This window comes from Babylonia areolata, chromosome 18 (assembly GCF_041734735.1).
Source record: "Babylonia areolata isolate BAREFJ2019XMU chromosome 18, ASM4173473v1, whole genome shotgun sequence".
NCBI lineage: Eukaryota > Metazoa > Mollusca > Gastropoda > Neogastropoda > Buccinidae > Babylonia > Babylonia areolata.
The window spans coordinates 43,157,808-43,184,177 of record NC_134893.1 but is presented as its reverse complement, the minus strand read 5'-3'; the positions used below and the strand labels follow the sequence as shown (position 1 = coordinate 43,184,177).

The following is a 26,370-nucleotide window of genomic DNA, read 5'->3' as shown; positions in this document are numbered from 1 at the left end:
ATCAGTTGGTGTGTGTGGGTGCATCTATCTGTAAGTTTTGTTTGCATCCTTTTATTTGGGTTATCAACCATTGCCACACTAATGTGATGTTCTGTTTTTATTTTGACCAGTGATTGTAAATAGATATTCTCAACAGCACTGAAAACAAACTATTTACAAAAACATCTATGAATGGTAAAAATGGGCTACAAAATGGTGACATTTAAATTGTTTCACTCACTTTTTGTATCTTTGTTTCTTTCAAAGATTCTCACATATATACATATATTTAATTTACCCCAAATAAAATTGGTTGAATGGATGGGTGAACAAGCTAATAATTCATGTTTTAATGGATGGTGAATACAAAAACTAAAAACTTTGTAGATAGATACAAAACTTGAAGTAGATAAAGAAAATTAAAGCCACAGTGGACAAGCAGAAAATAATAGAAGTAAAAAGAATGTATCAGGAAAAAATATTTTCTGATGTTTTATATTGCTTTTCCTTTTGGTAGAACAGACTAAGAAAAATTCTTACTGCTACACAGACTTAGCACTAAGATCCCCTGGATAACCCTGCTGGTGTTTCCCTAGTCAAAAGAAAACAGCTGTTTCAATAGTCCATGCTTCATGAGAAGCAGTTTTCAAATCGACTTCATCTTTATCCAATTCATGCAAACCTGATCTCTGAGAAAAATAAGGGGAGAAAACCTGTCCCAAGAAAGTTTGTAGTTATCGCAGAAAACAAAAACATCAGAAGAATACCATCTTGCTGTACTTAGTACTTGTCACTGATTGTTTGAATATGCCAGCGTTTTATTTTCACATGAAAATGATACCTTCTTGTACAGCCTTCATTAACAGTCACAGTTTGTGTGTTCTTTTCTCTTTCATTCTCCAGATATGCATTGTTTGTCACTGTTCACGTCAGTAAGTATGGCCACCTCCCACTTCCAAGTTGTCAATCTCCTCTCGCAGGTGGTCAATTAGATGGTTGATCTCTGTCACTCGAGACCGGTTCCGCTGAATTTCCTGTTCGTCGTGGATTGTTTCAATCATGCTCTTCAGCCAGTTGTTGATGCGTGTCACAATGTCATCTTCTTTGTTGTCTATCTTGAGCAGATGAGCATCATGAGAGGTGGAGACAGCATTCATGATGGTATCTTTATCCACAAACAACTGGAACAATAACAGGATCATCATGATGATAACACTGATAACAAATTAATAGCGATTCAGTCAAGGGAAATAAGTTCATAGGGTTGACAATAAAATAGAAAGAAGAAAAGATGAAAATAAAGAAGAAAATGCAAAATGACGATGATGTTTTAAAGAGCCAACAATGAAGATGGAGTAGAATAGGTAAGTGAAGAAACTAAGCCCCTAAACAGTGCCCCAAACCATGTGATCAATATTACTTCAGTAAAAACACCATCATTAATGATGATAACACATACACACCCGTGCACACCCACACAATAAAATGATTAAACACTCGTTTTTTTATGAACAAAATGCAAGAAAAGGTGTAATTTCCTTTTTAAGAAAAGGTAAAAAAAAAGAAAAAAAAAGAAGGTAAATACTTTGTTTTGAATTTCAGATAAAGACCATATTTATATTGTTCTAATATTAACCGATGTGTGAATGCAAATGCACTGTACTGTAAAGATATAGGAAATAATATCTCAACAGTTAGGAATGTTTTACAATAATAATGCTTTTTGTTTGGTTTGGTAAATGTGTCAGGGTGAAAATTCTTTCATAGTTTAAAGAAAGAAGTAGTAAACAGCAAGAACCAAAAGCAAGCGTACTGGTGATGGAAAATAAAAAGCCACCTACTCCTAATTCTCCATTTTCCTCACTCTCTTCCTCTTCACTTACCATTCTCAAATCTTCAGAAATCTCATCGTCAAGTTCATTCTTTGCCACTTTATCCAGTGTGATTTGTGCGATTTCCAGCATCCGTTCATTGTGAACGTTCTCTGCATCTCTGGCCTGGGACAGGAATCCTTGCAGCTGCTCAATGAAGGTGGACACCAGGTCCTGCATGTTGCGGTCAAAGTTCTGAATCACCTCCTGCGAAATATTAGATAAATCAGTATATATAAAAAATAATACATCTGAAACTTGTCAGCATATATAACTTCTGTGGCTGCTGTAAATGGAGGGGAATATCTGGTCCCTGCAGCCTTTCTGATCCAGATGATCTCTTGTTTTAGAGAGAAGCCAGTAAAGCCTTACAAAACTTGTATGCACTATTTCATTGCACAGACAATCATTATCACCAAAACTTTAATTAGGACAACTGCAGGCTTTTTTTACAATTTTTTTCTCTCTCTTTTTTCAAATGCATGCATCAGCCTCCTACCCCACCATATCCTATGTGAATGCGTATGTGTGAGTGCTTTACAGTTGTGAATTTCTCAAACATGCACCCACCATGTGTTCTTTTTCTGCTCACTCCCTATATATATGTTGTCATACCTCCAGCTGATCCACCAGCTGCAGTTCCAGTCCCATCAGTTTGTCCCACAATTCTGTAACTCCAGCGTTGTATTCACTCACTCGTTGCTCCATCATCTTTGGGTCAGTCACCTGACTCAGCTCTGCAAACATCTGCACAATGATAGCAATTTCTTTACTTTTTTTCCAGAATTTGTTTTTCTTGTTTGCATTTTTTTTGTTTTCGTATATGTGGAATACAATTGTGAATTTTGAAACAGAGTTACACAACTGCATCTGCTCATGATTGCTGGTGTATTCAAAGCATTCCAGATACACTTGATTAGTTAACCCAGATATGATAGATTAATATAAAAAAAATGTACTGCACATAGATGGCAGTATAGACTTACCTAAAAATGATACCCATTTGCAGGTGTAATGCAGTACTTGCTCTTCATAACCAAACAAAAGTAGTCCACATTCATGCAGATGTGATGAATAGATTCTTGGCAATTTATGCAAGATTGTCACAAAGCCAAATTTACTGCAATCTTGAGCAAATTTACTGAGTCATAGTGGCCTGGATGTAACAGCAATTGTGCTCTTTCTTTTGAGATTCGCTGTATGAGCACATCAAAACAAAGCTGCAAATCTTTTATGATTTATTATTATTATCATTATGTATTTTGGGAGGGGGAGTCAACACCAAAAACTTATGCAGACATTAACGAGTATGATTTGTTTTTTCAAAGAAGCTTGGAATTATTGCTATTCTCACTTATCCTGTTTCACCCATTTCTCTTCTCATTCATGACCTTAACTGACCCGCTTCTTTTCCAGCATGAATTCGTCCACAGCCTTCATGCCCAGCTCTTTGTTCTCTGACTTGGCCTCCTCCACACAGTCCCAAAACATGGCCACTTCCGCATCCCGCTTTTTGTGCTCTTGCAGACCGTACTCGAAGATTTGCTGGCAGATAGCAGTGAACTTCTCACTGAAGGTGCAATGTGGTTAAGGACCATCCGAGAACAAAGCTCATCAGTAGGTTAACAGTGTGTTTCTGTGGTAAACATTACAGGGTTTTTTTCTCTTTCTTTTTGGTTACAGTATTTGACATTGAAAATAATTTGGGGGTGGGTGGTCTTAAAAAAGGAGTGGTATGATTGCTTTCTGTTGATGTTTATTTGATCATTCAATAGTAAAGCAACAACTGCTGTGGCAAGAAAAATGTATGAAGGAATGCTGTTTGATTTTCATTATTTGAAAGTGACATAATTTTTATGCAAAAATATAACAAACACATGCTTGTACTTACACACACACATTATGATGGCAACCATATAATTTAGAACACAAATAAGTAAATGTCAGCATGAGACTGTTTTGTCCATTTCATTCTCCTTCTGTCTTAATAAATGCAGAGGTTGTACTCTTCATAATTTTTGACACATATATTATGTAGTTGTTGCAAAACAAAAGAACATCTGTGCAGACAAAGACAATTTCTGAAAAGGATATGTAACCAGGATTTCATCCACGCCTGGCATTTCCTTCAGCTTCTGGCCTTCCACATCTTCAGAGTACATACTTTCAAACAGATGAGGCCCATTCAGAAGCTCCACAAAGGCTTTCTGAAATTCAGTTATTAAAGATAATGAATGACCACAAGTAAATTTTTATGCATATTGGAAATGAATCACACTCTTTCGCTTCAACAAAAGTGATCAGAATAATAGCTGATACATATAAATCTCTCTTCCTCTTCTCCGTCCCCCTCTCCCGTCATCTCACAAATCTTTCCTGCTACCTTCTCTGGAGTAACAATGCTTTAATTTTAAATTGGTTTTCAGCATATTTCTGAATTCATGTTACCCAGAATCACTTTGATATCTTCAGTTTTGGTCTTACTACTGCAATATTACATATATTTTGTTTTTCAAAACAAGTAATAGCGCGCGCGCACACACACACACACACACACACACACAAGCACAAACACACACACACACCTACATACAAAATGCATTTATCCATTCAGCCACAAACACCAAGCCACATGTTCACACCTGCAACACAAACTCACTTTTTTTCCCATCAGTATTTTTAAAAGACTCCAATATATTTACCTTGTGCAGTTCTAACTCTGTTGCCTGCCTTTGAGCCTCCTCTTCTCGTGCCTGTGCCTTTTTCTCATTGTCTAGCATCTCTTCAATCTGGATCATGTGTCGTTCGTAAGCTGCTGCTTTCTGCAAAGAGAATCAAAATAAATGTCCACAAAGTATTTATCTGCTGTACCTCATGTCATAACATCCATCATCACAGATTCAAACAACAAATTGTAATTATACTTTTATTATTTTTGGCATGTCATAATACTGGGTACTGCCATAGATCCAGACAACAACCGTTATTTTTGGTTTTCATTTAACAACAGAAATGAAACACTGATGAATGTACGAGCATAATGATTAACAAGCACATAATTTGATACTGATATTCATGTGACAGCACAGGTGACACTGTCTTACTCAGAATGAAATCCTTTAAAACATTACTTCATGAAAGGAAATCTTATATGGTGCTCAAATCTCAACCAACGACTCATAAAAGGAAAATATTTTTAAAGCAAACAAGGAAAAGGCACACTGGCAATGATCTTGATTTCAATAATTGCATTCCATGTCATTTTGTCATACTCAAAATATTCTTTTCTGATGGCTATAAAGGTGCCAAAGAGCCAGTAATCTTAATTATCAAAGTTTTGTTTACATGCACTGATTTGAAAAAATCTCAATAGTCTCAGATTTATTGATCCACAAGTCCTTTTTCATTAAAATTTTCAACCGTTTTAATCATTTGAAACTTTCATAACAATCTAATAATATAACTGTATTAGAAAATGAAAACCAACAATTGTTGTAGAAAAAAAGATCATACACATGTTTAACATGAATGTGCAGTTACACATCACTCAGTGACCGTGTGTTGACTTGATGGTTTTTGTGATTCAATCTTTATCAGCAGTAAAGCAAACAAACAAACAAACAAAACATGCAGTACAGCATGTATATGGATGCTATTACTGTGTAATAAAAATACTCACAGTTTGGTCATCCAAAAGACGATAGTCCAAGAACTCCAGGTGAGGTAGGAAAGCTGCAACGTACTGCTTGTAGTTGTCAAATTCACAGAAGGGATTGTTGCTCAGATTCAGTGTTTTGAGCTTTCGGAATCTCCGTAAATATGTGATCTGCAACAGAAACATATTATAGCTTTTTACTAAATTGTATTCAACCAAATCAAATGGACCTTTATCTCTCATTATTATGAATGCTAGACTTTAGTGTAAACAGTCTTTTCCTAATCTTGAAATAAAACAAACTCTAATTTGATGCTAGACTTTTTCCTGCATTCATGCACATTTGCATAATGTTAATCAAATCATTTCTTGCATTCATGCATACTTGCACTACTTCACGAAGAAAAAGAAAAAAATACTTACATTTTCTAGTTCTTTGAGGTCGTTGTTTCCTATGGAGAAGACTTGCAAGTTGACCAGTGTGTCCATGTTCTCAATACGGCTGATGCGGTTGTTGTAAAGAGTCACATCTTCCAGTTTGGTCAGATTGTCAAGACCTTCGATCACTTCAATGTTGTTGAATGACAGGTCTGCAACAGGAGTCACACAACTCTAAAGTTTTTACCCAGCTAAGTTCATCATAGTGTTGTCCATTGATGGATATCTGTACAAGTTTACAATTGTGTAGAATACCTCTGAGAACACACTTATTATACACTTTTACAATGGGGCAGAAAAGTAGATAGAAAACTAAATATTTCAGCTGCAATTTTCTGTTATACCTGATTTCTTCAAATCACTGCAGCAAAACTGTTGTTTTCCTTGATGATTACATATGTGAGACACATACATATCATGACCCACAGGTGCAATATGTGAAAGTTATATACTATACTCTGCATACACATGAACAGCATTAGTTCTGGGCATCAATTTGACTCGTGCTATTTGCCAGGCAAGGCGGTTTTTGGTTGTGAAGGGTAATAATTAACCTAAAATTCTAGCATGCAAACTGCTGCAAAAAAGTAACATTTTCTTGAAGGAAAATGAACACGCTATCAATTTCTGAAAGTTTGAAGCTTACTTAGCAGACTGGTTAGCAATGAGTGAACCGTAATCTTGAGAAAAATATATTTCATACACTTTCTGAATATGTTATAGATTGTTAGTAAGAGCAGCTGACATGAATCCAGAAAATATATGAAAACTAAAAACTAAATATATTGCTGTGCCTTATATGTACATAGAGTCATGAATTGTAATCCAAACTTCTGGAATTCTTCACATTTTCAGCTCATCGTTCATGCACATTTTCTTAGTAAATGCAGTAGCAATGTGGTAAGCAGATAATTTCTTTTAGTTTAGTTTTTTTTCAAGAAATAGAAATCACACACACACACACACACACACACACACACGTCTGCCAGTGCCATGCCCAATCACTTCATGCTCACTTTCAGACAACATCACTGTTTAACAGTGACCTAGTTGGCACACAGTGCAGGGGAGAGGGTGAGTACAGTTCAGATTTTTGCCTGCAGGCAATAGCAATTGCTGATCCCCCTTCTTTGATCAACGCCAACATGATTTTCAAAAAACCACACTTCTCCAGTGATTCATTAAGTGTGCAACATTGATCCACTCCCTTCATCAGACACTTCCTCCCTGCCCTGAATAATGGGACTGGTTGTCTTTGAGGTCAATTCTGGGTCAGCCACAGAGCTATTCTTGGCTTCCTGTCTGCTCTCTCTCTCTCTCCTTTTATTTCAACATTTATCTCTACCCCCACCCTCCACCATCTCTGCACATCATCACTTTCATTCATGTCAAGTAAACCATGTGACACTTAGCATCAAGTATAAAAGGCATTGTTTTCAATGACTTGTAAAGCTTGTGCAACATTTTGGGTGACAAAATCACAAAGGGTGTTTGCAACACGCTGCTGTTTCCAGCCACTAGAGCCAGTTTGTGTTTCATCGTCTGCCATCTTGAAATTTTATGAGAGGGGTACTGACAAAAATAATGAGTAATTACCATACAGAGTGTGATTGGCTGTTGCTCCTCACGGATAATGAAAGTAGAAATATCAAGCCTTCCGATGGGTGGTTTTTCGGACACATCAAATTTAAAATGTAACTGAAAAATCATGAAATGAAGCAGACGTATATATATGTCAGAAGGCAAATAGCAGCACATATTTATGACATACACACACACACACACACACACACACACACACACATCATGGGGTGTTGAAAAGGTTAACTCAAGGCAGAAATGAGAGTGGCAGAGGTTTGGTACAGAAACTCATACAAAACCCACCTGCCTCACATACGCTTGATTAAATTCCTCTTATGATGCCACACACTGGTAGAATTTACACCCAGACACACTCTCACATGCACACATACACTAAAAAAATCATAATCTTGATTACCAAGCCAGACAAGATTCACCAGCATGTCAATGCCTTCGATTTTTTCAATGATGTTGTTGTCCAGCTGCAGCTTGGTCAAGTTGATGAATTCCCAGAGTCCATCAATCTTGAGTATGTCTGTCATCACATAAATAATTTGTATGTCTCAAAATGCATTGGATATTGAAGACATTCATGTTTTCTGTACTCTAAAGATCAAACTTGAAAAATGTGATTGAACTGCAGTCAATCTACATGCATTCCACACCATAATTTTTTTTAGTTTTATGCAGTTCTTGAATGGACAAAGGAACATTCTTTTTTTTCAAAAGACTACAGCAGGAAACCAAAAGATATTTTTCATAAGTATTCTAAAAAAAAAAGAAAAAAAAGAGCTAAAATTGACAAAATTGTTCTAATGCATAAATGAAAGGGTGATATTTCCTGATCTTGTCATTTCCATGAACATATTCATATCAATGGACATGCCTTTCATACACAACAACAACAACAACAACAACAACACACACACACACACACACACACACACACACACACACACACACACATACAAAATCTTTTTAAACAATGAAAACATATTAAAAAATATATACAATGGACCATAAGTAAATCAGGCCTGGTATCAAGTTTGAATAATTGCATATGCACTAATGATGGTATCTAGCACAATGCAGTAACAACACATTGCATAACAAGGATCTGCAAGAGCAGTAAATTATACATGATGATACAAGCTAGTATTTTGGGATTAATGTCAGATTATGTAATTATTCTTCTTGTTCCATAAAGCTTTCTTTCCCCATAGAAATCATATCTTACTCTTAAAATCCAGTCTGAGAGATGAAACATCTCCGAAGTCCATGCCCTCTGTTTTTGCAATTTTCCCAGCTTCTTCCTTTGGGCCTTGTTCTTCAACTGCTCGCATCAGCATCTCCTCGTCAATGACTGACGGCTCCACTGTATCGTATAGGCGACTCATTGTGGAAGCCTTTGGAAGATGTCAGCATATACCTATAAAATATGAGTGAGTCAATGACTGACGGCTCCACTGTATCGTATAGGCGACTCATTGTGGAAGCCTTTGGAAGATGTCAGCACATATACCTATAAAATATGAGTGAAATAAAAAAAAAATCTTGTTCATATCTGAGTAATTTACAGAATGAGAAATGCTTTGTATACTGAAGACAGTGATTCAAAAAGTCAGAGAAAGGGAGATGGAGAGATTGAGAGAAACTGAAATTGAAACTGAAACCTTTTTTTTTCTTGAGCAAAAAGGAATAAGCACTTATTGGCCTGTCTTCATCTTATCCTCATGAAAAAATCTACAAATTAGTCTATGGGATACAAGAAAACAAGTAAATACACACACATCACATGGCAACATCAACAACAATAAAAACAAAAAAGAACATTGAAAATGCACAACCCTCCAGAGAAACATACTACATGCAGGGTTGAATAACGGAGAGAGACAGAAGAAAGAAAGAAAAGAAGGAAGATACTGTAAAGGAAAAAGAGAGAGAGGGGAGGTGAGATGGGGTTAAGAGAGAGAGTGGGTGGGGTGGGGGGGGGAGTGGGGGAGAGAAGGGGAGGTACTGAGAGCGAGTGACAGACAGACAGACACAGAGACATGGACATTGAGATTACATCACAGACCCAGATATAGAGGAAGAAATAGGGGCAGATGGAGAACAAATGAATGAATGTATCATTACTGGCCAAAGACATCATTGCATTAGGATACTGGAGAGGAAGGCGTAATGACAATAACATTTCATTGGTGTTTGGATGGATATTCATAACTGATCTAAAACACTCAAATTGCATGCATTAACAAATGATTACATGACATACATACATACATATATATATATATATATATATATATATGTGTGTGTGTGTGTGTGTGTGTGTGTGGCGAGAGAGAGAGAGAGAGAGAGAGAGAGAGAGAGAGAGAGAGAGAGAGAGAGAGAGAAGGGGGAAGTAAAAAACAAAAAACAAAACAAAAAAACAACAACAAAAAACCAACAAAAACAAAACTACAAAACAAAACAAAAAACAACACACACACACAGAATGAATATCCATCTTATTGTTACTCATACTTAGAAGTGACAGGTAAATAATTAATTCTGATAAAATATAAATCATACCTATATTTGATTGCTGTCTTTTGTCTGCCAGTCCTGTCTTAAAACCAGTCACCACACACATAACTAAATCCTGACCAGCACAGTGCTACAATATCACAGAATAAATTAATTCTAACAGCAAATCACACACACACACACACACACACACACACACACACACACGCACGCACGCACATGCTTTCTCTTAAGAGTGTAAAGTCAGCCTTTGATACATGAGAACCAATATATTAGTTCTCTTTATGTTGTACGATAAGTTATTATCATATTGCCTGAAAAGAAATCATCTGCGAATGTATGCTGTCTGTGGAAGAAGAGGAACGTACGTTACCAGTGAGCATCCCCAATATGCCCCTCTACCCCTGTTATCACCGTGAATCTTCTCATCCGACCAAACAGCCGACCGAGGAAATGTCTCCTATTATTTGTTTGCCACACGCGGTACATGCCGTGCCACACATTACCTCAAATTCCGTCCAGGTTTTGTTGACTGAAGATTGAGTTCTGTTGTTTACAAACTCCTCTCCAGCAGACGGAAACACCAAGCTTCCAAGATGGCGAGCGTTGCTATGGGAAAGCCGTATATCCGGTTCCTTTATCAATTTTTGTAAGATTTATTTTAATATTATTTTTTTATATATCAATAACTAGAAATAATAATGATAATAATGCTGAGCAATATATAGTATAAATATTGAATTGCGAACATTCGGATGTGACGTAATCACTTCTGGAAAAACAAGCTTGAAAATGGCCGCACTGTTCGGGCACGGAAATCCTCTTACCACTCCAGTTGGACAACTTATTGGTATGCAACAGCTTTTGAACTTGTGCTTGTGTTAGAATTTTGTGTGTGTAAGGTTTAGAAATCCCATTAAATTTCCAAACCATTCACTTTATTTGTCTTCCAAATAATCATGACATCGTCATGTGATCAAATCAATGATTGAACTAACGTAACAACAAACAAGAACAATTTTTTTTAAGTCAATAGAGTATGGTTGTCTGTCTCTGTCTCTCTCTCTGTGTAGGGGAGCGGTGATGGGAGCAGGAGGTGGGTTGGGGTGGGGGAGCACTACACATTATTCAATAATTTACAATGGCAGAAACCTGATGTTCTCAGTTCAACTTCCAGACATTTGACTCGTATTTATATCCAGGGTCAGTATGTTGACATTTTTGACGCTCGGCACAAATTATGTAGGTCAACTTTATGCGTATTCGTTAATACAGCACCAACCCATTACTATGTTTTGCAGTATATATAATGGCCATTGTGCTATTGTATTAATTCACACTCACTCATTCACACACAAACACACACACACACACACACACACACACGCACGGAATGACAGAGTTCAGTTACTTCATGTTCGAGGAAGTGTCATTGGTGTGAAATTGCCCTTACCACACCACAGGTGCAATGTCATGTGGTACAAATGTGTGTGTGTTGGGGTGCAGGTGGGGGCAGACTTTGTGCATATGTTTGTTGTGTAATGATTACATGGGTGCAACTCTTCCATCCTGAGACAGATTTCTGTTATTAGGTTTTTGTCATAAAGTGATAAACAGAACATCTGTTTTCTGGGGAAAAAACAACAACAAAAAAGCGCCTATCCTGGTAATGGTATCCGTTTATGTTAGGTAATCGATGGCCAGTGAGACCTGTCTGTAGTCAGTGCAAGAGAGCAACATACTGAATGGCTGTGCCCACCTTTCTCCCTTCCCAACCTTCCTCCATCTCCATCTCATTCTCATCCTTCCACTCCCACTAGCAGAGCTGTCAAAATGTTTGCAGCCCTATCCCAGTCCCCTCACCACCCTCCCTCTCCCTCCTGTACTTTGACTGCTATCTCTCTCCCTCTCTCTCTCCCTGCCACTGTCTTTCTTCCCAAGTCTCTGTCTCTCTCCCTATCTCTGTCTGCCTCTCTCCTCTCACTCCCCCTCATCTCAGTGTTAAGGTCCTGTGTGCTGATAAAAAGGAAACCTCCAATCTGTAGAATCATATTCATAACTGAAATTAAGTCAGCACAAACATGACCTCAATTTTTCTCCTTTCCTTCTCATACCCTCATTAGACTACACCCCTCACTCACTCCTCTTGCTTCCCTTCACCAGACACTGCCTGCTGTTTGCATACTACATTACTAGCTTCTTTTCCCCTCCCTACCCCCCATCCCCCACCCCCCAACCCCCCTTTTAGTAATGTTCAGAAACAGTTCAGACAGACTGCATGTACACGTTATACATTATGCAGCATTGTGGGCTGGTTGGCCTTTGGGAACCATCCCAACGCTGACTGTCCTGAAACCCACTTGGCCGAGAGAGTGGGATGTAACTTGGGCAAGACACTCCACTATAATCAAATTCTAGCCCAAATAGTCAGACCAGCAGTTGCCTCCTCTGCTGTTTTGATGGTCATAGTCGGACACGACTGACTATCATAAAAATGGGTATTACATTTACAGAAGGATTGTGTATTGATCATTGTATTTTATGTGTGTACTTTCAGAGCGTGCCACAGATGGAGCTCAACCCACAGAAAACTGGGGACTATTTATGGAAGTGTGTGACCTCATCAATGAGACAGATGAGGGGTGAGTTATTTATTTAGTTGTGTTAGCGCTTAGTTTTTGTAATGCTGTTTCTGTTTCTACAAAACTGTTGATTTGGCTAAATTTGCTGAGTTATATACACCTTGTTTTTGATTTGGTGAGATACGTGGATTATTGATTATGTGAAAATGGTAATGATGACAGTAATTTGATGCATTCAGTGATAATTAACAGATCTGCACACTGCTTTTATGAACTTGTATTTGACATAAATTACATATCTGGAATCACATATATTTGAGACAGGAACAAGAAAACAACAAGAATATTAAAAATTATTCAGCTCCTTAGAATCAAGAAAATTGCACTTTGAACAGTGTCCTTTTTTCTGAATTTTGAAAATATTACAAACAATCTGCAACTGTGTACTTGTTTTTCATAGACAGCAACACTTAGGACCAGATTATCAGCTCATGTGTGTGGAGGAGATGTAATTTGACATCATATAGAATGCCAGTTAGTCAGCACTGTGCATTTTGGTCATTTTCATGGTATTTGATAGCAGAAGCTTTTATCATCAGCAGTCATAGCTGATGGTTGTTGATGATGAAATGGTCATGATAATGACAACAGTGGTGACTGGTGGTGATTATGGTGGATGAAGATAGATGATCATTGCACTGTGTTTTACTAGTGAGTAAGGTTGTTTGATTTTGATACATGTAATCATGCATACTGTAAATTACAGTGCAATGAACTCTGCAGAATAAGTATTACACAGTGATATAACTATAAGATCTATATATTGAAGTTTTTAAGTTCAACTGTCAATAGGAAAAATGTCTCAAAAGATCAAGTATTTTGTTTAAAGTGTCCTGTTTCTCATGGTGTGGAGAGAACAAATTATGACATTAAGATTAACTTGATCTACTGTCACCTGTAAAGATGTCAACCCGTATTTGAGTATTTGCAAGGAAGTATTAAGTTCCTTGACCATTTTGCGTTACTCATGTACCATCAGAATAACTTTCAGGAATAAAAGTATTTGTTCTATTTCAGTCCAAAAGATGCCTGCAAAGCCTTCAAAAAGCGACTTTCTCAGAATGTGGGCAAGAACTTCACTGCAGTCATGTATACGCTAACTGTAAGTAAATGTGCAGTAACGTAGCACCCTTTTACTTAGGATTATGTTTAATGTGTGTGGATGTATTATATGCCAATGCATTTATGTGCATTTACATATTTATGCACAGGCACACACGCATTTACGTACATACACACATCTCAGTAATGATTGTGGTAATTGCATTTTTGTGCACAAAAGTGGAAATACATTCAACTATTGTTAGAGTGTGGGAATGAACCCACTGGAGAAGTCAGCTGTTCGGGAAACTGGAGAGCACCCATCACTGTAAAGATTTGTTGTGGTCACAGCCCTGAGATGGCCTAAGTGGCTGGCTGGGCTATAAACATAAAAATTTTAAATAAGATATTTTATTTACAGTTTTGAGAAGATTTTTTTTTTTTTTTTTTTTGTTGTTGTTGTTGTTGTTGAAACGTGGTAACAGCCCTGAGATGGCCTAAACGGTCGGCTGGGCTCTAAACAACATGAATTGAATTGAATTGAGCACCCATCATTCTATATACATGTGTGAAAACACAAACAACAGTTTGTTCAACAACAGCTCATGAAATCATGCTGCGTTAAAAAAAAAAGTTCTACAGAGTACACACTTACTTTCGCACCCTTTTCTCTCTCTCACTCAACAGCACAACTCATTTTTGCTTCATATTTTAATAGATTATGTACTCATATAAAGTTGTGCAGACTCGCATACATACTTGCAAAACACACAAGTACTCAAACACAAAGGCATACACAAACACACTGCCATGTATACTGTCAACTACCTTGTAAGCAACTGCCTCTTTGCACAAATTTCACCGTCAAGTTATGGGTGGGCATTTAATAGGTACTTTACCCTTTGTGGGAGCCCATTCCCTTTCTTAACTTCACCATACAGTACGGGCTGGGCATTTACAATATGCATGACTAGTATCTCCTTAAAGTGGTGATATTTGTAGGAAATTGTTCAAATATGCAACGGATGTTTCTGTTCCAAAGTCTCCTCTCTCTGTGTCTCTGTCTCGCTCACCATTCATTCATCCTTCTTTCGGTCTGTTCCTCACCCCACTGCCGTCTCCCTCCTTCTCACACACGTACAGTCATTTGTGTTTGAGAGAGAGAGAGAGAGGGGGGGGGGGGAGGAAGTGATAACCAAATATGCTTGCTTCTGAAACAAGATACTGTGTCATTGACTAGCGTAATACTCTCACTTGGTTTTTCAATGGCACAACAACATTTTGTGCAGGAGTTTTGTTCTTTATCTTTAGTTATAGATTTGCTCTGCTTTATTAAGATCACAAATGGCAAACTAAATCATACTCTCACTTGGTTTTTCAATGGCACAACAACATTTTGTGCAGGAGTTTTGTTCTTTATCTTTAGTTATAGATTTGCTCTGCTTTATTAAGATCACAAATGGCAAACTAAATCATCATTAGTTCATGATAATTCTATTTTTTCTTTTCAAAGCAGGGATTGGGTGTTTACAAGGTATTTAAATTTTGGCTTTTTTTTTTTTTTTTTACATCAATTATGGGATGGGTGTTTACTAGGTACTGGGCATTTACAAGGTAGTTAACAGTACTTACACAAACACACACAAGCTGACACTGTATAAAACTGCTTTCAACAGGTGTTCTAATCTTGTATTTACTTTTTATGAGCATGCAAATTTTACAATATAAAAATTATGGATTGATTTTACTTACAGCTTCATTATAGCTCACATTTTCTTCACATGCTCACATTGTAAATGAGTTTAAAATTCACAGCTGTCTCAGGAATGTTAAAGTATTATTGTGCATAAAATTCCTTCAGTAATTACCTGCAGTGTATGTCATTATGTGTATTTTTTTCTTTGCCAGTGTTTAGAGACCTGCGTGAAGAACTGTGGTCGTCGGTTTCACCTCAATGTGGCCACCAAAGACTTCTTGCAGGAGCTGGTGAAGGTGCTCGGACCCAAACATGACCCACCACAAACTGTTCAAGAAAAAGTGTTGCAAATGATCCAGGTAATTCACGTACAATTTGTGTCTTCTCTTGGTTCACACTCTCACCCTTCTTGCTCCGCTTTTCTTCAGCCATTCCCCAGTAATGTAGGAATGATGAGTAGGGAATGAACTCTTTGATTAAACTTCAAAAAATGCTTTCCATTTGCCATTGCTTTTTAAGAGAAGTTTGAAATATTGATTTTGAACCTGGATTGCAAAAAATCTCTAAAATTAATTGAAAAATATAATTCAGTCTATGACTAACCTCTTCATGTATTTATTTTGTGTATGAATTAACAAATTATCTTTGTTGATTTAGATTCTAATTTTTTTGTTTATATAAGAATATTTAAGAATTGTTTTTATTTATGTTCTCAATATATGAGTTATATAGTACATTTAAAAGTGTATTAGATTTTGTGATGCAAGAATGGAGAGAAGGTTAGCACTCCTCTTGACAAGGTTGAATGGGGCCCCTTGTGGCCTTTACAACAAGCTATGGCATGTAACCCTGTACTTTGGGGTTACACCAGTTCTGTTTTTTCATTCACTCATTATATATAATGAACCTTGTCATTGTCAGTAAGTCTGTTGTTTTTGGATTCCAGAATTTATGTGAACAGGGTTTTAGCCTTAATACGGTCTGATTTTATCAGTGGAAGAGAGTCGTGTATGTATACAAATCTTTCTTGAAGGGACAGAGATATTGATGAGAAAACAGCAGAAAAATGGTCATCTTTTACAAGGAAGACAGTAAACTCCAAACATTTTGTGTGGCCAACCATCCATAAAATGAAAAATCCAGAAAAAAAGAAAAGAAAAAAAAGATGTCTCATTTGCATTATGTCTTCTTTTTTTAGTTTGAAAGAAAAGAAAATGTATATATGGGGAAAAAAATTCTGTTTGGATTGAGAATGTTAGTAGAATTTTCATTTTACAATTCATTGATGTTTCCATGTTTGTTTTTCAGACATGGGCTGATGCATTTCGAGGTGTTCCTGAGCTGAAGGAGGTTGAGAAGACATACCAGGAGTTGAAATCCAAGGGCATTGAGTTCCCCATGACTGACCTGGACAATATGGCTCCCATCCACACACCAGCCAGGGTTGGTACTTCTCTACAATCTGCATGTTTTGTGGAATTCAAAGAAAACAAAACAGAGCAGATTTAGATTAATGAATAATGAATAATGAATAAAAAAAAAAAAAAAGCTTCCATTTTGAAACATGAATGATGAGAGTGGCATTTTCCATATATTTATTAAAATCCCCAAGTATGGTACTTTTTACTTACAAGTGACAATCTAGAATTATAAGCAGATTTATTGACATTATTATTGTTTAAAATTTCTGTGGTGGTTTATTTGTGTTTTCAGTGTCCATACACAAGGCTAATATCAGAAACTTCATTGAAACAGTAAAAGTAATCAAGTATCCCTAGGTTATCTGGAGACAGGGAAGAGGGTGTGGCAGGCAGAAAATTTACAGCTAAACTGAGGAAAAGAAAGAAATTCAAAACATTTTTTCCAACTTTTAAGATGTTGATGGATGTTTCATTTGCAGAGTGTTCCTTATCGTCCTTCTGAAAGGCTAGCAGCTGACCCGGCAGTAAGTGAGCTACCAGTGCCTGGTTTCATAGCAACATCTGTCATGCGTCTAATGGACTAACTGCACTGTTGCTCACCGTACTAATTCCTCTTTATGGATAGTTACCAACTAATCTTTCTGACACTTACTTTTCCTCTTAAACATGGTGTGTGTATACTAATTACAAAAGTAATTTCATTCTTAATCTCCAGCGGAACTGCAGTAACTTGCATGATTTATGAATGAGACTTGTTTGTACAGGTATGAAAAAGTAGTTTTCTTTATTCAAACAGTATCAGAATATTGTTTGTCATTATTAACTGTGATACATACATACACACCCACCTTGTATGAAACTCGACAAGATGATGGCGAGTCAGGAAGCTCACATTTAATCATTAAACTTTTATATTTATTTGAGAGATAATGCAGGTATTTATATATATTTTTTTTAAGAGACATTGCAGGTGTCAACTTAATTGCTTATTATTGCACAATGAATTAATCAAGCAGTTAGAATTTTGAAGAGGAATGAAAGAAACAAAAAAAAATTTGAATGTTGTCAAAATTACAAATAAATCCTGAGAAGAACAAAAAGTACTAGAACAGTGCTCATGTTGACACAAAATTTATGAGGCAGTTGTTTTCCCAACTTCTTGACATGGTTTCTTTTGTAATAAGATTTCTGCTCTTCTGACATCTTGTCAGGGGTCAAGTTCCTAGAGCTCTTCTTTTCCTGTGTCCCTGCCTGCATTGTATGTAGCTTGCATATTTCCAAATTCCTGACTACTGGTCATTATATCCTGCCTGTTTCATGAGTCTGGCTGTTGCTCACATCATTATGACTGATGCTTGTCTGCCGGTTAATCTTATTCAGCATTATGCATCATTCTTTTAAAGATAGGAGCATGGGAATCTTCCATTCTGTATTGCCTTTGTTTTTAGGGGTTATGTCCCTTCGAATGGCTGGTGTTTCTAAAGTGTCTTCATTTGGAACCTCAGCAGCCACAAGCAATGTAAACACATTTAATTACACATACTTAACCATGACCCAACTAGTGCAGACTCCGGCAGGGGTCTGACATTCCTGTCCTGTGCAAACTACTATCCGCCTATGCGGAGAAAACGAAAGTACTACGGCCGATAACCTCCCGGAAGTAGGTAACCTCCCCTTTGTCCCCCTGGCTAGCGCCCTCTTTTTCTGGCAGCCATCATGACTCCTGTTCCTGTGCTCTCCATACGGCTAAGTTTTTTTTTTTTGTATTTTGTCTGTCTGTCTGTCGATTCTCTGGCATTCTTGTTTGTTGTCAAATTATGTCTCCAACCAGGTCACATAATTATGTAGCTCGATTGGGCATTTACAGTGTTAGCTCTCTCTTGTAGTTTTCAGGCACCAAGTGGTCAGTGACTACAGTAACAGTCCAAATGAATGTATAAGAACCTTTGGAATGTGTTCATCTATTTATTTATTCATTTATTTAAAGTTCAGTGTTGAATATCAGACTTTGACTGCATAAACATTTCAGAGTCTGCACTGAATAGAAGTTGGAGGGTCCCAGAACTGCTGTGCTGGAATTTCATAGGTTCAGTTGTGACACAAATTTGTTTCTTCACTAGATATGATTTACTATGTCAGTCTTTCAATATTTTTTTGACAGTTCCTTGAATGCATGGCATTCAGTCGTTAGCAAAAATGAAAAGTAATTTCTACTGGAAATTAGTTTATGTCCATGTTCCCTGTCAGTTACCATGTAAGATTCCATGAGAGATAACATCATCATGTAAAGGCTTTTGCATCAGCTCTGCTTGTCACCACAGTCATGAGCATTGTAAGAAAACACACACCTTCTGCAGTGTTGTCTGTTTCTCTGCTGTTTACTGCTGTCTCCTTCCCTCTGCAGCCTTTGGGGTACATTCTGACAGGGATGTAACTGCTTCTCTTTTTCTGTGCATGATTTGTATGATATTCCTGATGAAACATTTTCCTCCTTTATTCTTGGCATCCATGATTAACTTCTAACACTATATCAGAGGTATCCTCTTAACATGCATTCATTGATTGTATACTTTCTCTAGTTTCAGTCTTTGAAATTCATTATTGATCATTCTCAATAGTATGTAAGTTACAGGGTTTTAGTGTGTGTGATTGAGTGTGTGTGTGTGTGTGTGTGTGTGTGTGTGTGCGCAGAAGAATGTTATATGTAAACATTGTAATTGACATGGTCATGAAAAAATATATAAGTAAACCATGTGAGATTTTTAAATGATTGGAAAAAAAGATAGGTTTATTGTAAAATAAAAAAAACCCGCCCTTGTCTTGATCCATTGCCACAATCATGAAAATACCATTAATGAAGATAAAATGGCAGATAATTGATGAAAATGTAACTACAGTCCTCAACAGAGAAAAGCATGTTTTTCCCAGCCAACTTTACCTATGCACTTGATTATACAATGAATGGGTGACAACTGCTAAAGAATAGTTTTATGACAGCAAATCAACAAACATTTGATCAAGAATGGATCAAAAGAAAGTTCAGGCTCATGGCTTACAGGCTTTGAGATGTTACACTGAGCTAAGAGGTGAACATTCTGAATAAGTACCTACTTGATGTTCACACTCCCTTCCCCATTTTGTGTCTAAGAATCTGTATTCATACGCCTGTAGTAACATGCACAGAATGTGCACTTTCTTCTTTCTCATTCATGTGTGTGTTGGGTTGGAGGAATAGTTTATTCTGATTTTTATTTTTTATTCTTGTTTTGGTTGATATTGTCTTGCTTTGGAATACCAGATATAGACTGACTGGTTCAAATGTTTATGTTTTTCCTTTCAGTCTGCTCCCCGACCTCCTCAGCTGCAGCAGGCTGCAGGGATGCCTCGCAGTGCAGCGCCAACAGGTCCCCCACCCCCCGTTCCAGGCATGCCCGCGGCAGGCACCCCCACCTACCCGGTCAGCCTGACCCAGGAGCAGCGCACCAAGCTGAGTCGAGAGCTGGAGGTAGTGCAGGGCAACGTGCGGGTGATGAGCGAGATGCTCACGGAGCTGTCCCCCTCCAATGTGGACGTGTCCGACTGGGAGCTGCTGCAGGTGAGTGGGTAGTTTTGAACCTGGGCGTTTTTTGTTGTTGCTGTCTGTTTCTCCTGTACTTCAGTTTTGTCAGTGTGTTTGGTCCATGACTTCCATTATGTGCGGTTTTGTTGAATTTGTTTCTATGTTGTTACTGTCATTGAAGATACTTCAACAGTCTTTTTTTTTTGTGAGTGTGTTTTTTCTGTTGGAAAAATTTGACTGTTTTGATCTGAGGATAGTGATATAATGCAGCTCAACTTTGAGGTGAAGGTATGTTTGTTTTGTTTTGATTTTTTTCTAGTTTTCATTTTTTAGCATTTCTTTCAGGATGAGCTTGATATCACTTCAAAGTTGCTGAGAGAATATTTTGTTTAGGAAGATCACAAGTGCAGTATCTTCAGTTTTTCTCTCTCCCCCCCCCCCCCCCCCATCCCCCACCCCTCCCAGTAATTTTAGTCTTGTATGGGTTAGTATTAGAAGCACAAAAAAATCAAAAGAATTGAATATATGATGCTGTGTGGATGTTTTGAACCAGGAACTCAACAGAACATGCCGACAGATGCAGCAAAGAATTCGGGAGCTTTTGGGGGAGGTGGCCAATGAGGATGTGACAAGTGAGTTTATTTCTGTAATGTTTGAAGGGTGCATCACCCATGCTTTGTTTAGTGTTGTCATATTTCACTTTTGCTGCAGAGGGAGTGTTTTACACTTTGACACTAATCATCCCTGGTGCATATGCATCTTGTATTCTTGCACTGAGTTCTCCGAATTTCCTTCAGGATGCTAAACCAGGTACTCAAGATGCTAAAGATATCCTTATTACAGTTGATTAGAAAAAAAGATCTTCCAAAAGAATTGGCTTATGTTTTGAGAAGCTTTTTACTATAATAGAGATGGAGGACCGGTTGTTTTTAAAAAAAAATTATGAATATCTTTAAAAACAAATAATTGGCTTGAGATGAAAATGAAATACATTTTCTGCATATCTGAACAATTGAAAACCATAGCAGCAGTGTTTGTTGAAAATTGAAAATTTATTTGTCCAAGAAGCCTAAGAACAACATACAAGCAGGCAATCCACCTTCATGAAGTTTTAAGGATTCCAGACATAATTGGGAGGATACAAGTTTGAGTCCTACTTTGGGTAGAATTTTTCTGCTTTTGGTCATCTGCTATCCACAGTTGTGCGTGCTACAGGCTTAAATGGAAAAGCTGGGATCACACACTCTGGAGTGGGATGCTTACTCAGTCTGTCTGCACAACACAGCAATTATTGTCATCAGTAGGTGGATTACTAGGTGGTGTCCTGCTTATGTTGATACAGAAGAAGCACCACTGAACTCAACTGGAGTTGGGAGTTATGCCTCAGAAATAAGGCAACAAAAATAAAACAAAATATTAAGCTGTAAATGCTGTAATAGTATGTTTTATTTTTGTTATCTTCTGAAGAATACAATTATGGAACGTTGAATGAGATCAGAATCACATGTACTACTGTTTTTCCTTATTTTGTTCATTCATATAGATTTGCTGTACATGTTACAGATGAATTGTTGCGGGTGAATGATGACCTAAACAACGTGTTTCTTCGGTATGAGCGTTTTGAGCGTTACGTTTCGGGTCAGAGTGTCCCTGAAGTAACAGAGCCATCTCCAGCTTCTGATCAGCTTCCTCCATCGTATGACCAGGTACCCATATCCATCAAGATGTGTGCAATTATTCTGAAAAAAAACCCACCACCATCATCATCATGCTTATTGTCATTTGAAGGACTGAGGGTATTGTGACTTTTTGCTTGTTTAATCACTTTTGAATTTTATGGTTTTTATTATTAAATGAAATGAATTATTAAGAAATGAATAAAATCTTTCACTCCTCCGTCAGCCATTTCACAAATGAAGTTCAGCATAGTATGGGAATTTTCAGTATTGTAAATATATACGGCAGACTGTTGGGAAAATGATACACACTTATTTCTGTACATTCACTCACACCCTCTCTCCCCCACCCTCCCACACTCCCCACAACACACATGCACATGCACACTGCATCATACAGACACATGCACACAGGTGAAGATTGAAATAGTTTGTTGCTTTATTTTGAGGTGAATTTTCAGACTGCAGTGGAATACTCGTTTTGTTAGTGTCACAAGAGTAATGAGATGCTGTAGGAAGATACCACCTCAGTCTGTCTGTCTGTGTCTGCCTCCTATCTTTTTTCCCCTCTGCAAACCAGTTGTTTTGATGTATTAAGTTTGCAACAGTGTTAGCACCGTGTCATAGCGAAGTTACTGGACCTGCTAATAAACCTGTCTGTAATTGTAACCATCATCTGTAATTAACCATATACCCCATAATCACCCAAAAACATAATCATTCGAGCTTGTAAATATTGCATGTGAAGAAACAATCATTTTTTAACCAGTAGCCTGCATGGGTTGGAGAAAGAGTTCATTTATTTTCCTCTCCTGTAGGTTTGCACTGCAAAAGATGAGGGCACCAGGGTATGTTGGCCCTTCTCAGTTGTCTTTATTCAAGATCAGACCTGTAGAAATGTTTTTATTTAACCTCTTTTTGTTCTTCCACTCTTTTTTTTTTCTCTCCTCCACCTCTTTATGTGTTTAGCAAGGAAGCCTTCATGATAATCCTGTGGCGTGTTTGTGTGAGCGTATGTGTGTATGGATGTGTGTAGGGGTGCGTGCACATTTGGGTTCTTGCTTGTATACCAGCATTGCAAATTGTAATTTCAGTATTTTCTTTGAGAATTACAGCTACCATCTGCACCATAATTAGCTAGATGATGGCATAGATATGGTTTGGCCAGTTACCTTGTTTTGACAAACTCTTTTGCAAAGATTAGTCATTGAGCCACAGTCATTGTCTTAGCAGTCTTTTTCCTTTCAGTATTTAGTTTTGTCCAAGGAGCCTTTTGAGCTACAGGTGGGTAGTCTGGTAAATTTACAACCAGTGGACAAAAATAATTTTTTTTCCTGTGTAACTGCAACAGTGATTAATATGATACATAGGGTGAGGTGATCTAATTCCGACCGATTTTTCATGGATCTAATCTCGACCACTTTACACAGTCACTTTCTTCCCATGATAAGCAATGCTGATAATTCACGGCAGCAGCCCAGGAAATCCTTGTTCAGTTTGCCAGCGAAATAAACCGATCATTTTGACAAATGATAACATCACGGGAACAGGATGGGGATGAATCGTGGCGCGAAAAGCGCCCCATGTGTGTGCGACTTACCTGATGACAGTTTTGGCGCCAAATCGCTGTGACGTCAGTGAACTGGATTGGCAAGTGTCATGTTACCATATTAGACACAGTTGATTCGCAGGTTTTGTCTCACATACCTATGAATAGAACATGAGTCTGGGAAGTGATTACATTATATTTCAGCTGGTTTCAAGGCTATTTTTGTTCAGGCTGTGACAGACAAAATCGGTCGAGGTTAGATCCATTATTTTAGTTGGTAGATCTAATCCTGACCAGTTCAAATGTGATGTGGACTTTATTTGTGTGTGTGCGTGTGTGTGTGTGTGTGTGTGTGTGTTTTGTTTCCAGTGAATATATACCCTTTCCTGGCCATATGTATACATACACACATATATACATTGGTATAGGGATCACACACACACACACACACACACACACATATATATATATATATATATATGTATATATATATGTATATGTGTGTATATATATGTGTGTATATATATATGTGTGTGTGTGTGTGTGATCCCAATACCAATTCTTACACACTGCACAACACACAATCACACGCACGCCAGCACGCACACACACGCACATTTACAACAGGGGAGTGGAACAATCTGCCTGACGGCAATATCACCTCAAATGGCTTCAGGCAAACGGTTCATAGCCAACACCACTTGATCCACTTCTGTGCGGAATCCCCACTAACCCCCTCCTTGTTGCAGTTACAGTCAATTTCAGCCCCAGCAACGTACATATCCAGATGCAGGTTCACATATTCAGAACTCTGGTCGGCATTAGATCAACATGGTCAGGGTTTAGATTAGGTTGGTCAGATTTAGATCAGGCACATCAGCCGTTCTTAACGGCTTCTAAAGAACTTAAAACAGGACACAGAAACATGATAGATATTCTACAGTCACGGTCTGTGAGCCAAACTGATATGCTGTCAGTTGACAGTAATACCTTGAGAACCACAATAAGTGACTAAATCGGTTGGGTTTAGATCCACCCAGTCGGATTTAGATCAAGCGCACCAACGTTTTTTAACGGCTTCTGCGGAACTAAAAATAGCACATAGAAACACGACACGCATTTTATTCAATCACAGACAGTCTGACAAAAGTTACTGATTGTGCAAATCAAATAGGTTTGCTGTTAGTCTACGGTAGTGCATTGAGAACCAAAGCAGGTGACTGACCCGTCGGAATTAGATTACTTTGTGGAATAAGTGGAATTAGATCTTCAAAGTGGTCTTTAGCAGCTGCTTCAAGTTTGAAAATTAAGAAGTGTTTTCTACTCATCATTGTGATAACACTGATTAAACAATGGCAGTGATGACACCTTTTGATTTAAACTGTGTTTGGATTATTACCTTTGTGTATGCACAGTCATTCAAATTTGTATGTGATGAGTAGATAATCAATAAACTGGATAAGTTCTGTACGCAAGTCTTCAACGCTTTGCCTCATATGTATGTGCTAGTGTATTGTTCAATAGACAGATCATATATGGCTGTATATGTATTTGCAAGAATTTTTTTTTTAAATAGTTATGGCTGCTGAAGAGACATTATGACCAGTTGCAATGAAAATTTGAGATGGGCCTGTTATCAAAGCGGAGACTGGTTTATTGTCCAATCTTAATGCATTGTAAAAATTGCAGTCAGTATGATAAAAATGGAGACTGTTGATACAGCTTGAGCACATTTTCTGCTGCTTTTATGTGTGCCTATTTTTGTCCATCCCGGTTGCTGTCCGTTGTTATCTTTGCCCAAAACAGACATTAGAAGTCTGGAAGTTATAAAGCAGTATCTGCAGGAAATTTGCTCAGAAACGGAGCTTTGAAAAAGGAATGGTGGGGATGTGACCTTCGTGACCTTGTCATGTGTGTTGACTCCAAGAGAATCTTTGAATTGGAGTGCAGGAGCTCACATCCACCCGTGGCTTCCTTTTTTTTTCGGTAATTGCTTCCTTGAGTGCTGTTCAGTGTATTCTGCCTCTCCCACAACTGCAGGTATACGCTTCCTGTTTCTGCTGGTGATACTAGAGTAGTTGTATGCAGATAGGTGATGATCTCACTCTGTGATTTTTTGTGTGTGTACTATTGGTGAGTTTTACTACTGCATGTCTAACATAAAGTCTTTGGTCATGTTTGGGTGATAGGCTTCCCAAAGTTTGTGGAAGAGAGAGAGAGAGAGAGAGAGTGTGTGTGTTTGAGTGAGTGAATGAGAGAAACTTCTGAGATCTGAAGGAAGAGAAGGGGGAGAATAAGGGTTTGTTAAAAGGTAAAAATTAAATTGACCCCACAAATATTGTAATGATACCAGGGATGAATAGGGTCAGACATATTTTGATTTGGTTAGTTGAAACAAAAACCCCAAAACAGAAATATATATATATATTTGTATTGAATAAGTATTGAATAAATGAGTACCCCTGAAAATGGAGAATGGCTGCCTACATAGCTGGCTGGAAACATTCATAAGATTGAAGTTCAGTTGTCCATACGAGTGAGACTGAATGTGGAGAAGTTACAGCCCACAAACTCAATAGAAGAAGAAAACATTTACATGAAGCTCATCGGTTTGGAAAAAAGAAACCACCATTTAATTACACATACTTAACCGTGACCCAACTAGTGCAGACTCCGGCAGGGGTCTGACATTCCTGTCCTGTGCAAACTACTATCCGCCTATGCGGAGCAGAC

At 37.7% G+C, this 26,370-nt stretch overlaps 2 protein-coding genes and 1 non-coding gene across 6 annotated transcripts in view; 2 read left to right on the top strand and 1 right to left on the bottom strand.

Moving 5' to 3' along the window:
• Positions 1–548: 548 nt before the first annotated feature.
• LOC143292790 (dynein regulatory complex subunit 3-like) lies at positions 549–10,659 on the bottom strand. Its single transcript, XM_076603371.1, has 11 exons — positions 10,560–10,659; positions 8,762–8,953; positions 7,943–8,059; positions 5,929–6,095; positions 5,530–5,676; positions 4,553–4,672; positions 3,947–4,057; positions 3,252–3,428; positions 2,466–2,597; positions 1,863–2,057; positions 549–1,160 (listed from the first exon to the last, which is right to left on the bottom strand). Exons 2-11 carry the CDS (start codon positions 8,919–8,921, stop codon positions 909–911), a joined length of 1,578 nt encoding a protein of 525 aa, XP_076459486.1. The 5' UTR covers positions 8,922–8,953; positions 10,560–10,659; the 3' UTR covers positions 549–908.
• Positions 10,660–10,826: 167 nt separating this feature from the next.
• LOC143292789 (TOM1-like protein 2) overlaps positions 10,827–26,370 on the top strand; it is a 45,979-nt gene continuing 30,435 nt past the window's right edge. For 2 of the 4 annotated variants that reach the window (XM_076603369.1, XM_076603367.1), the window contains exons 1-10: positions 10,827–10,903; positions 12,611–12,695; positions 13,713–13,797; positions 15,645–15,791; positions 16,741–16,875; positions 17,333–17,377; positions 20,194–20,448; positions 20,966–21,044; positions 21,976–22,118; positions 22,907–22,936. In XM_076603369.1, the coding sequence (XP_076459484.1) occupies positions 10,846–10,903; positions 12,611–12,695; positions 13,713–13,797; positions 15,645–15,791; positions 16,741–16,875; positions 17,333–17,377; positions 20,194–20,448; positions 20,966–21,044; positions 21,976–22,118; positions 22,907–22,936 (1,062 nt within the window). In that variant the 5' untranslated portion in view covers positions 10,827–10,845. The remainder of the gene's footprint in view (positions 10,904–12,610; positions 12,696–13,712; positions 13,798–15,644; positions 15,792–16,740; positions 16,876–17,332; positions 17,378–20,193; positions 20,449–20,965; positions 21,045–21,975; positions 22,119–22,906; positions 22,937–26,370) is intronic. The other 2 variants (XM_076603370.1, XM_076603368.1) reach the window with 2 other exon arrangements.
• Positions 16,190–16,315, top strand: LOC143293191 (U6atac minor spliceosomal RNA). Its single transcript, XR_013056744.1, has one exon. It is a non-coding gene; the product is annotated as a U6atac minor spliceosomal RNA (small nuclear RNA).

What these genes read in the sequence shown, in the direction of transcription:
- LOC143292790 (XM_076603371.1), bottom strand. Translation starts at nt 8,921, where the DNA reads ATGAGTCGCCTATACGATACAGTGGAGCCGTCAGTCATTGACGAGGAG. An exon ending in GGTGAATCTTGTCTGGCTTG is followed by an intron (nt 6,096 to 7,942) that starts GTAATCAAGATT and finishes CTCCTGTTGCAG; the next exon opens with ACCTGTCATTCAACAACATT. An exon ending in AGCTGGTGGATCAGCTGGAG is followed by an intron (nt 2,058 to 2,465) that starts GTATGACAACAT and finishes AATATTTCGCAG; the next exon opens with GAGGTGATTCAGAACTTTGA.